General features: G+C 41.2%; 1 protein-coding gene across 2 annotated transcripts in view; it reads right to left on the reverse strand.

Annotated features, from left to right (window-relative positions):
- Positions 1 to 10,084: 10,084 nt before the first annotated feature.
- Positions 10,085 to 12,815, reverse strand: part of DOK7 (docking protein 7) — a 59,613-nt gene continuing 56,882 nt past the window's right edge. For both annotated transcript variants that reach the window (XM_420818.8, XM_004936196.5), the window contains exon 12: positions 10,085 to 11,425. In XM_420818.8, the coding sequence (XP_420818.4) occupies positions 11,289 to 11,425 (137 nt within the window). In that variant the 3' untranslated portion in view covers positions 10,085 to 11,288. The remainder of the gene's footprint in view (positions 11,426 to 12,815) is intronic.

Here is a 12,815-nt window from a genome sequence, read left to right on the forward strand (position 1 = left end):
AGCAGTCCTACTGTGAGATTTTGAATGCCTTACAGTGCAGCAGTAAGTAATTTTTTACTGGTTTTGTTTTAATATAAGCTGTTATTTGTATTTCAGAGAATCATTGTTCATCAGTAGAAACGCAGACCACTATTAATATTAGCAGTAAGTCAGTAACAGTTCTTTAAAATAATATGATATAGATGTCTGCGGGGAATTGAGAGAGTATCGGTAGCTTTCTGATTCTGAAAGCACCATTTGTGGTTGTAGTGACATTGCCAATGATGTTCCAGACCTACACTTCAGCCTAAGCACCACAGCTGATTGCCTTTGGTTGCATAAGAGACTTGAGCATAGCCACATTCATGGTGCTAGATCTCCCTCTCGCAGCTGTAGTGCCAGAGATAGCATTCAGTAAAGCTTAGAGCAACCTCTATGTTTTCAGCTCCAGGATTTCATTAAGAATATTTTGTTTTGTCTGAAGCAAAGTTAACTGATGTACTGTTCCATAGATAATGGAATTTATAGAATGATTTCTGCTGAAACCAGAGAATCGTAGAAACAGAATCACAAGGTTGGAAAGGACCTGCAAGATCATCTAGTCCAACTGTCCTCCCGTTACCATTGCTACCACAAGCCACTGAACCAAATCACGTAGCTCCTCATCCAGACGCCTCCTCAGAGGCAACTGAAAGTTCCAGTAAAAGTTCATCATCTTAGAGATGGTTCATAGCATTTGTGGTGCATGTCTCCTTTGGTTGGCAAGCTAAAAAAAGTAAACCCAAAAATAGCCACAACAGATTCTACTCGAGAAAGAGAGATCTTTTTTTTTCCCAGGATGCTATGAAATAACCATTTCTTCCCCAGACTATTACAGTAGAGGCCACTCAGGTTTCTTTAACACAGCTGTAGCTGCATTGTGTTACACACTGGAATTGGAGGAATTTGAGCACGTAAGCTGCATACATCAGCAGAGCAAAGCAGCTCATGAAAGCAGTGAAGTCTGAGAAGTTCCTACATCCAGCTGTAATACCTGAAATGTTCCTACAATCAGCATCAACACTTACTTGTGCTTGAATCAAATTCTAAAATGCTATTTGCATTGTACCTGAATGAAGAAGCTTTCACTGAAGAACGTTCAGATACGCCTGCTGGTAGAAGCCTGTCACACGGAGGGGATAGCAATGTGAGTATCACAGCCCACAGAAAAGGTGGGCAGAGTAGCTGCGTGCCCTCACAAGAGGGTAGAGCACAAAGCTGGGTTACATCTTTGGTGTGTACCTGGAAAGGAATATGTTTTGTGAAGAGTTCCTGAAGAATTTTTGAAGAGAAGAAAGTGCTGGATTCACAGAACACATCCAGGTTCAGAGCAGCAGTAGTAACAGTTGTCTCCCAGTGCACAGTTGCTTCAACACCGGCCTCAGCACTCCCCATAAGCACAGCTGAGGGTTCCACCAGGTCTTTACTCAACACATCACAACAGTAATCAGACTCAAAAGCTGCGTAAGCTCCAACAGAGAGTGGTAACTGCTTCAGTGTACAGAGACTGACAACATATATTTTTACATGTTGCAGCAATTTAAAATCAGGAACAAGTCACGGGTCATTAGTAAAAAAGATGGGAAAACTCCTTTTAGTGCAGTCATTTCACTTCAGTTGTTGAACACAGCTGTTAATGAGTCATTAGGTACAAAGGTTGTTCATACAAACATAGAGGAGAAAATGTTAAGCAGCATTGTTTGCTCCTCCTAAATTCAGCTTCCTCCTGAAACACTCTGGCAGTTTGATATTGCAATAGCACAGAGAAAACATTAGGGATGGCTTCCATTCCTTCCAAGGCTCTTTGCTGCTTTTTTTGAGATCTGGAGAGGGTGCACAGGTTGAAGTCTGGTTACAATGCTTCGAAAGTCTGTGCCTTTCACCCATCAGTATTTGTTCAAATCAGTGTATTGAGGTTTTAAGCCAGAGACAATTCATACGGCCAAAATAACACGAGTGAGTAGTCTTTGAGATGCTACTATTAAAAAGGGCTTGAATCCTCCATGCATGTAAAAAGCAACAAAACTTCAAAGCCATGAAAAAAGGTATGAATGGAATACTTGGATTTGTGTACAGTTCATATATCCAGTCCTGTGCCTCGTGCAGGTTGAATTGTGGAGGTCACAGGTGAGACTGCAGGGAAAGGCAGGGACTGAATAGGAAAGCAATAACAGCTTTTCCAGGGTAGCTGAGCCTTCTCTTCCTTACCGGGTAATTTATCTGATTTATCTTGTAATTATTCAAATTACAGTTTTTTCAAACCACTCTGGAGAAGAAAAAATGGAAATACAAAAGTAGGAGAGTAGAAGAGGGAGGAAAAGAACTGTATTTATTAGGGGGGAGAAGAAAGGTCAGAATGTTTTGTGCTTTATACAGTCTGTCAAACTCTTCCCTAAAAAAAAAAAGGATCTCAAATTTGTTAGTGATTTCATGCAGGACAGATTATTAAACAGGTTGGGGGGTTAGAAAATGAGAGGGAAATATACACAACACATAGCATATAGAAAAATAACCAAGTCTTTCTTAATGGGAACACCATGTCCTACATGCAGGTAGGGGAGCTCAGGTGGCATCGTTCTACCCTGACATAAGGAACATGGCATAAGGAACAACCACTACAGCAAATGGATTGCTGTAATGATATCACCCGCACCCCCTGAGGGATTTTTATGCCTGATAGATCAGAAGTAGCAAGAGTATCTGACTTCATCCTGTGGAGACCATTTATATTTTGTGAGCTGCATCTGAGGTGCCACCACTTCCCAGCCCCACGTCCCAGCAGCAATCCAGTTGCAGCACACATATACCACAGCACCCAGAAACCAGAGCATCACAGTGGGAGCTGTGCTGCAGGGGACCTGTTGGGAAGCACACATACAGTGCTCAGCTCAGAACTAACCCAGACAGAGTTAACACACAGTTCTCAGTTTGCAGCATATTCATGATCCACAGACCTTCCCTGTCATCATTTGTTACTGCTTTGGAGATGTATTTAGGTTGGGTTTTGTTTTTGCTTTTTCTAAAGGCGCTCTCTTACATACAAAAATCTACCAGTGGTGCACAAGTAATTTTGAAATCATTTTTAAACAGAACTTTTCTTTCCATAGCACTTAATTAGAATAGAATAAATAAGTTAAAAAGTCATGAAATAAGTCAGTAAGTAGGCTGTTTTTCATAACAAACCTATCACTGCAAAGCCAAACAGGGAGCTGTGGAAGATGAAGACTGCATTTTCCATATAGCAGTTTCAAAGTACAGGAACCAACATTCTCAAATGTGACACACAGCTAGCATGTATTCATGTATTTCAGGCCATTCACAAAGCACCTGTGGGGAAGCAGGACATCAACCTACAGCAAAAAAAAAAAGAGTGGATTTGTTATTATTGTTGTTACTAGCAGCAAGTCATAAAATAGAAGTGCAGATTTTAGATCTGCCCAGTTGAGCCAAAATAAATTGATAAACTTTCATCCAGAGAAAACACTTCAAGCTGAGCCACGCTGTACAGTGACAATTGTAACACAAATGCTATCAGTACTCCTGAATGCGTTCATATATCCAAATCCTCACACGTATTACCCCACCACTCAACGAGAGCGCTCTCCTAAATTAAAAAGAAACCCATACACAGATATTAATGCTTCACATGGGGACATAAAAATGATGGGTACATTAATACAGCATGTAGCTGTTTTGTTCTGCCACTGATGTATTAACTTATCAGAAAGCTGCACACATCCGCTTTAATAGTAACATTTTTGCCGGCCTCAAAAGTTGCCTGTCAAGAATTGATCTACCGTAATTTAAACCTGGTGGTTTTCAAAGGGCAAAGCGAGTGCTGAATTTCTTTGAAATAAGCCTCTTACTAAAAGAAATATCTAATATGCTGCAGTTGTAATTTTCCAGGCCACTGGTTTTAAAGAGGGAGGGGAACACCATTACTTTAAGAAACGTGCTGAGAACTGGAAACCCGCAGATGAAACCCAGTAATTTGCAGTGCTTGGCATCAGATCCAGATCCAAATTAAACTCTCGGTTTCTAATTCAAGATGTATGAACCACAACCATTAATTATCAGAGAATCACTCAGGTTGGAAAAGACCGCTAAAATCACCTAGTCCAACCATTACATTGTCTTTCAGTGGGGAAAGAGTTCATTCTCCACCTTCAACCCCATGTTCTGGGACTCCCATTTACAATGCTGAATATGCCTGTGGACATTAGACTCAATAAACAGTCATAGTGTACAGAGTTTCCACATACCAGCTCATGGGACCACTGGTGATCTCGTATTTTGTTCCACTGTGAGGTTCAAAAAGCAAAACAGGAGTGAACAGCGTAGAAAAACAGATATCTCCAAAAGAAGTGACTTCCATGGCAAGAGTTTAGGAGCCAAGAGTTACTGCTGACTTCAGTTCAACAGCAAGCTGCTGGCACCTCGTTTTTGTTAGGAACTTTTCAGGTTATACTTTGTTCTGCACCAAACTAATGCAGATTCTCGCACAAAATAAAACACATTCCAACAGTCTGAACACCAGACACGCAGGCAAATATCGCCTGGAAGACTGAAGCAACCTACCCTTTTCCAAGCCCTTCTTCAAACAGCTGATAACCACAGTCTACACAGGATGTATTGACGATGTCTGCTTTAGTCTCAGTTGGCCAGCATTGCTTAACCCTTGCCACTACCAATCAATTGATTAAAGTCTTGTGCAAACTGACCCTCGTTCCCCCGCAGAGAATGAGCTTGCAGAACTGCAAAGCAAAGTCTTCATTTGTGAGTTTCCAGAGCTCTGCTTAGGGGCTGTTTTCTTTCTCATTTTATTGCTATCTCTATCAATAGCTATGCTGGAATTTTTGGAGTTGTAAAAAAAAAAAAAAAAATTTTTTTAATGTAAAGTGGTTCTGCAGTGTATATCCAGGATTACAGAAGAAACAGGAGTGGGCATTTTTAGCTACATGAATATAACAGGATTAAAAACGAGCTCTCTTTAGCTCCTTCGAACCAAGCAAAAGAGCAGCTCATCCTACTCAGCTTCGAGCACTTACCTCTTTGCAGTGGAGACTGAGGGCAGGAGGTAGTTCAGGTTTTTTCCCACACTGACAGCCTTGCTCCTTCACCACCAAGTTTAATTTGATCTGCTTTCTTCCAGCTCTTCTGTGCTGATCAGGGCAAACGTCTTGTCCATATAGCAATGGGGTTCCTGGGAAAGCCCAAACTGAAGATGTGGCTGCAGGCTGTGATTTGCATCTTGACAGCTCCCCGGCCAGGTAGAGGGTCTCAACATGTTAAATTTTGTCAGTGTGAAGGAGGGTTTGGCCAGAAATACACGTGCTAGAAGATATATCTTGTGGCAGCAAATCCCAAAGGCAGACCGCCTGGGGCTTCAAATCTCATTAGCGCAGAAAATGCATTCTCAGCTATCACTGATGGTCTCTGGCATCAGGCATGTACTTCAAAAAGCACAGAGAGAGCAAAACTTCAATAAAGCCACTTCACGGGCTTTCAACAGCTCTGTTCCCCCTCTAGGAAATCTCCCAGCTATTCTAAACTGCACTGACACAGCTGAACGCAGTGTTAGGTACACCTTAGTGCCCAGCCAGGCTGCTCTTTCACAGCAGGGCCCTACAGAAGCCATCACTCACCCAACACACAGACCAAAGCTTCATATGCTTTTCAGCAAGGAGAGAAAACAGACACCAAGGCTAACTCTTTCCAAGGACCAAACCAGTGCATATTGAATCATTCACAGGGCTGATGCAGGGACAACAGGACACACGGTGCCACACGGGCAGCAGGCCAGCCTGGCATTTAACCAGCCCTTAGCTTCCGCTCCATTCCTACTAAGGATGGTGTGGCAGATCTGTTTGAGAACACAGCAGCACCTTCAGCCTCTTCCAAGACACCTCACATCCCCGCTACGACCACAAAGAGGAGACTCCAGCAGTGGTCCGAACCCCACATGTTACAGACCCAAATGCTCTTCAGCTGCTCCCTCCTCCTGTCAGTACACTCACCAGCAAAGAACTGCTGCTTTCCAGCTCCCTACTGACACCTACCTACTCCTCTGTCAAACCCCCAACATGACTTTGGATTTGTAGCCAGTGCTGCTAAGCATCTCTTGTAAGAGGACCAAGCGTGTGCAGCAGCAAATGGCACTGCACAGCGTCCATCCTTCAGCAGTAATAGAGACAGACATTGATGTGGGATGAATCTGAGCAATTCCATATAAAATACAAGCTCTGGTATCCAAAGGCCAGATTTCCTACTGAGCACAACCTCCTGTTTTCTGTGCACTGAGCTACCCTTAAATTGCCAGCTCAGCCTACAGATGAGTGAAATTTAACTTATACAATAGCAGGTGCTAGGATTTAGTTTTTTAAGGAATTCACAGCAGTGTAATGTAATGTAGAGATAAATTACTGTCACGCTAAATCTGCTTTCTGATCCCACCCCCCACCGCACATTCCTCAGATAAACTGACACTTATTATTTCAGTAAAGCGGTGATGTTACATACGCCTCTGTGTACACAGTGAGATAATACATCTGAATTATTTCTAGATGCTCTGATGCAGGAAAAAAATGTATAACAGCAAGTAAATTTGAAGTTAACTTTCCCTCACTCTGAAGTTCCTACCAAACTCAAAGCTCAGTTGGCAGCTGCACTTCCCTAAACCTGCCCACTGCATTAGAAACCATTTATTGTGTTATAATGCAGGATGGGGATTACATGTATTTTGCTGTCACTTATATGCCAGTTCTGCACAAAAAGTCCACAGAAGAACTGTTTATAATCTGTATCCACCAGATCATCCCTGACCTAAGCTTCAGCGTGAGACTGCCTGAAGGCAGCTATCTTTCAAGGAAAGCATGAAACTGAACACATGAGAAAAAAAAAATCTATATGTTTTTCAATGGCACTTTAATTATAGGATCAGGGAATCATAGGATCATAGAATCGCTAAGGTTGGAAAAGACCCACAGGATTACCCAGTCCAACCATTCGCCCTTCACCAATGGTTCCCGCTAAACCATGTCCCTCAACACAACATCCAAACGCTCTTTGAACACCACCAGGGTCGGTGACTCCACCACCTCCATCATTAAGGTTAGAAAAGACCACTAAGATCATGTAGTCCAACCACCAACCCATCCCCACCAAACCGTGCCCCTAATTCTACCCACCTACACTGAAAAAGGATAGGTTTACATAGGTTGTCCTCACAAATTTCCATTCAATAACTTCTAAGCCTTCCATCTTTATTTGGTTTGGTCTCATTAACATTTCCCTTCAACCTCAATTGCAAAGCAGTGTTTGTGTGACTGGCTGAATGGCAGCTGAGGATCTTCCCAGGGAAAACGAGATGCATAAATATAACAAAGTCATCCAAAAAAAAATGCTGAATTAGAACAGAAATCAGCAGCTAGAAATCAAAAAATCTGTATCCTTCTTGCAGTAACTTTAGCAAAGGATGCGTATACTATCCCCAGCAAACTGGAAAAGGTACTTACTGGAGTGTGCATGTTCCAGCCTTATTTAAACAACAATGTAATAACTCATCATTCAAATCTGAGTACAACTTTCCAAGCTACAATAATTAAAACCATTTTCTTTAACTCTATGGCAGAGAGAAAAATTAGGAATTTTTCCAAGCCGTTTGCTAAAAACAACTGATTTTCATGGACATTTAGACACCTACAGGCATTAATTGGCATTTCACCAATGGAATATCACAATACTATCAAAACCCAGGCAACTATTTGCCTTGCTCAGCAAGTAAGCACCTTCAAACCTTGGCCCTCCACCTCCTGCAGCACTTTTTGACTTGGAGAAATTCCATTATCCAAATAAAAAAAAAGAATGTTCTGTAACAGCTTACAAGCAACATCATAAAAAACCAGTGGAGCAGTATTTACATTTGGCAGCAACCTATGGAGAAGGGCAGTGGGAGTGAAGAGGCATCAAACGCTGCATGCAGATGTGCACAACAGTTGCATGGTGGAGAGCATTCAACCACGGTATGTATAGGCTGGTTCAGGCCGAGTTGCTGTGCCCCAGCACTTCACTTGCTGGCAGCCTGTTTGCTCATCCCTGAGAGCACTGTCCCCAAACTGGCACTTCTGGCACATTGAAGTACTTTGAGAACATCACCAGACCAACATCATTTTGTCCTTCTGGTAGTTAATATCCATTCTACTGGCAACGGCTCACTAACAGAAGAACACTAAATTAAAGATGAGCAAAGCTTTTGTTTGTGCCAGTAAAAGTTATGAGTCACATTTATGACCAAAAGCTTCAGAGATTTCTTTCTCCTTTCCTTTCTTTTTTGCAAAGAGCTCTGAGTCCTCTAACAATCACAATCACTTATGCAAGACGTGTGTGAGTAAATGCCTAACTGCTCATATATTAACTGCATGACTAGAGTTGGAGGTGCTCAAGGCCAGGTTGGATGAGGCCCTGGGTGGCCTGATGTGGTGGGGTTGAGGCAACCCATGGCAGAGGGTTGGAACTGGGTGATCTTTAAGGTCCGTCCCACCCCAAGCTATTCTATGCTGCTATGACTGGAGTTAACCCGCGGAAGCTACATGGTAAGCACAAGGCTTGACTTTCTTTTTCCCCAGTTCACCGCTGGAAATGGAAGGCGCATTATTTACTTAGGAGAAAATGTTTTGCATTTCTGCGGGTTCCTGCTGTTCAAATGAGAAAACTGATTTTTTTTTCAACAGAAGTATGAAGCTTACAGCTCCACAGGGGGGCGGCTGCAAGATGCTATAAAAAAGCAAGCCATCACTTTTTAAACAGATGCAACAGTAAGGCTTGACTTCCTGCTTCAGCCTTCTCAGCGCTTTGCAATGCAATTTCCTGCATGAGGAAACAAATTTAAAAATCAAGAGAAAGTCATCTTTCCTATTTAACACACTCGAGCTAAGTACAAAAAAAGAGAAATAGATGCCTGAAAAGTAAACTACTTCGTTTGTGGAGATATTTCTGCTAACATTAACAAGACTATAAATATAAATCTATATCCAGCCATCTAGCTAATCCTAGCTGGAGTTACTATGACATACGTAAGTAAATAAATGCACACAGAGAACCACGTGTACACTCATGCCCCCTTTTGAACCTGGAAAACATTTTTAATGCTATGACCCCTCCAGTAAGGCAGAGGCAGTCTGATGGCAGCATCACTGCATGAAGTCTCCGTTCATGCTGCGAAGTCCACGTGCAAGCAGTTTTGAGCAACATACAGCAGGTCAGCCCTCTGCAGAGAACCTGGGTGGTGTGTTTTCCTTGTAAATGCATTTTCTTACTACAAAAATATTGCAGTTTCATTATCTATCATGATTCTGCAACACTTACAAGCATGGTCCCGTGTATGGTTTGATAAAGGCTGAGTCCGTGCAGATGAAAGCTTCAGCTCTGTGCAGATGAGAGAGAAAGGCCAGTGGCTTGGGGACTGCAAATCAGGGCACTGCTCCATTCTGTTGTCACACATCCTAATGCCACAGTAGGTAGAAAGGAACTTACTGCATCAAGAAAACAGTTCTGCACTGGCTACAGCACAAGGAAATCCACTACTTACATCTAAATACTGGCCTTCTGAAATCCCAGCTTTTTATTCCATTATCAGAATACAGCTCTGAAACAGTGACTGAGCAACAAAATGGCACTGGAATACACTGCATTTCAGTGCATCAGGCTAGCACGACCCGTTTTAAATATGGAATATAAATAAACACATCACAGAAGTTTCATCCCTGCAGGCCCCGCAGTGGAGAACTCATAATGGAACAGCACTGGTTGGTCCTGGCGAGCACTGAGCCCTAGAAAACCTGGTCCCAAGGAGCTTCAAGTCCAGGGAAAAAGTTCATGCTACTGCCTTTGTACTGAATGTGTGTTTACAGAGTAGGTCCCTACGGCATGTTTGTCAAACAGTAAGAAAGTACTTTAAAACGAGAGTCTCCTAAGAAATATTTATTTTTTCCCTTCAGAAATAAGCTGGGGTAATAAACAGGAAAGTATTTCTTCATACAGAAAAGATGACAGTGGCAATTATCACCTCTCAAATGCCTTTTTTTTTTTTTTATTTGAGAGATTTCTGACATTTTACATTACTATTCAGGCTACAATCACATAAATTTATAGGTCAAATTCTGCCTCAAAAACCATCTTGGAAGACATTTTGCTCTAACTCAGGGCTGGTTTAATGCTACCTACGTATAGCAGAGAATTATTCCAAAACAAACGTTCATGTCAACGTGGATGATCCAATTTTTATGCTGATACATCAGGCATAGCTTTGGAGAGATAAACAAAGAACTCACGTTTCAAATGCGGACATTTCTTTTGAATAACCTGATTTGAAGCTACTCTGTGTGAGCAACCTGAGATCTGATTTTGTCAGCGTGTATGTTAAATTCCAGGTGATAAGAATTGATAAGAATTACAGGTACACAGCAACTACAAAGTCAAAGCCCATGGTGTCTAACACAGGGCTTTTAAGAACAGAAGCACCCAAAACATCACTACAAATTACTTAGGTTTTTAGGCATAATTAAATTAAACCATTTGTATGTGTGTGTGTGCTCTTGTCTGTATGCACCCCTAAGACTGCAACATTTAAAGCAGAGCAATTTTAGCCAAAGACTGGTGAGGTATAAAACTTAATTACTCCTAGATACAGTTAACTATGTCCATAAATGAGCATATAAATTGAACAAAACCATGCCTGCAAATAATCAGGCACTGAGTTTCCTAGCTTTCTTAAGATTTCATTAATACATTAATAAAGGTTTTACATCATTTATACACTCAGACATATACATATATTTTATCTGTAATGTGTGCTTACATACAATCATACATATGCACGTGTGCAAACATATGTGTACACATACCACACACACTCACATCCCCTTATCTGCACACATTCAAATTCTTTAAAGAAAATGCCACCATTTAAAAAGCACTGGAATTGGTTCCAGGTTCTTACATGACTTTAGACTTATAGAAAAAGGTAGCTTACATCTATTGCATATGAAAAAGGAAAGGAATTTACAACCAAAAGTGTTTTTAAAAAAAAGAAAGAATGCACACACACCCCTCTCGTTACCAGCTTTCCAATTAGGAATCAAAATATTGGAATGAATCTGGTATAAATGCAATATGCAACGGCAGCTTTGTATTTTTTTTTCAAATAAATGTGAATCTTTTGGAATTTAAATGAGTACCGATTTATGGTGAGCAAAAGTTCTTTCATAGACAAGTCACTGCTGAGCTCCTTTCTTCTTCTGCTCCAGCTCCTGCAAGCGTTCCTCCCGGCACTGCGCATGCTGTGTTCCCACTTTGTGGGCTGTCTCGGTGGCTGCAATGTCAATCTGTGCATATCGGGATGATCCGCTCCCTGAAATGCCAAATTAAATCATATGGTAGTCCATACCCTTCACACAATCTGAGGTAAAACTGACCTAGGCTGAAGCTATTGCTAGACTTCTCCCATAGATTTCCCAAGAGATCTCGGTCTGTTATTAAAGTAAGCTCTATAAAACAGGTAAGATGGTAAGTAGAACAAAAAACCTCACAAGCTTTGTTATCTACTTATTTTAGGTATCTGATTTTCTTCAAGTAAGCACCTGAAACACTTGTATTTCTTCTCCACATTCCAATCTCCACCCCTATTTCTCCCAGTAGAAGACAAAATTGAACAGAATGACAATTCAGTCCAATAATCGGCAATAAGGGAGACAAAAGTTGCTCTATTTGTTCAGGAGCAGAGCAGTTCTGTATCAGTGTAGATGTACCACTATGGAAGAAGGGAAAACTTTAATATGAAAAGAATATGATATTTATAATCATTACGAGCACCTCCAAAGTTACACAACATGAGCGTGGATTGGTGTTTGACATACAGCAAAATTAATGTCAGTTTATGGAAGCAAGGCTCTTCCTTTTTAATGCTTTGGTTCACTGTCTTGAAAATGGAGATAAAACATGACTTCCATATCTCAACAGAGTGTTATACAGAGACCTGAATTAAGGTCTGGGAGAAGCTTAGAACTACTTACCTAAAGTCATATGGCACTGAACAACAACACTAATTAAATAAATAAAATAAAGGGGAAAAATGGAAGATATTTCAATAGAAAGTGTGCTGAATTGAATGCCAAGTCCCTGTTAAGAGTTTTCTGTAAGGAGGGATGGACCTGTAAGTGACCGTACATGGTAGCTGTAACTCACATGTGTGTGCTAACTCTCCAAGACAAGAAAAATTTCCACATCCAGAAGAAGAAGAGGGCAGGTGAGGTGGGCAGGTGGAGGGTGCAGGGGAGGTGGGATGGTATATAATTAAATGCTACTGCTTTCCTGCAGCCCTCATGGAAAGGAGACAGAAAACACCATGTTCAATTCTTACACATTTGCCACATGGCTCCAGAGGCAGCATTTTAATATCTTTAGGAGCGGGCCCAGCACACCTACACCCATGACCCTTTTGCTGAATCAAAGCAAGAAAAGTTAAGCAAGTGTAGTCCTAATGCATGCAATGAAAATCTTGAGGAAAATGAAAGAAATTACTGTCTGTCAAACTTCAGAGACATGGAAACATTCACTTTAGGAGGAGTTCATATACAATGCAACATCTTAGAGAACTTTGCTAGTTACAAATCTTTTCCAAAAGAGTTGAGAGTTACAAGAATTAACTCACAAATGTACATGAGTACAAATTCCTCTATTAGCCAGAGGCTATGGGCAGATGAAATTAAGAGATATGGACAGAGAAATTAAGATTTTCCACA

Source organism: Gallus gallus, chromosome 4 (genome assembly GCF_016699485.2).
Source record: "Gallus gallus isolate bGalGal1 chromosome 4, bGalGal1.mat.broiler.GRCg7b, whole genome shotgun sequence".
In the NCBI taxonomy this organism is placed as follows: domain Eukaryota; kingdom Metazoa; phylum Chordata; class Aves; order Galliformes; family Phasianidae; genus Gallus; species Gallus gallus.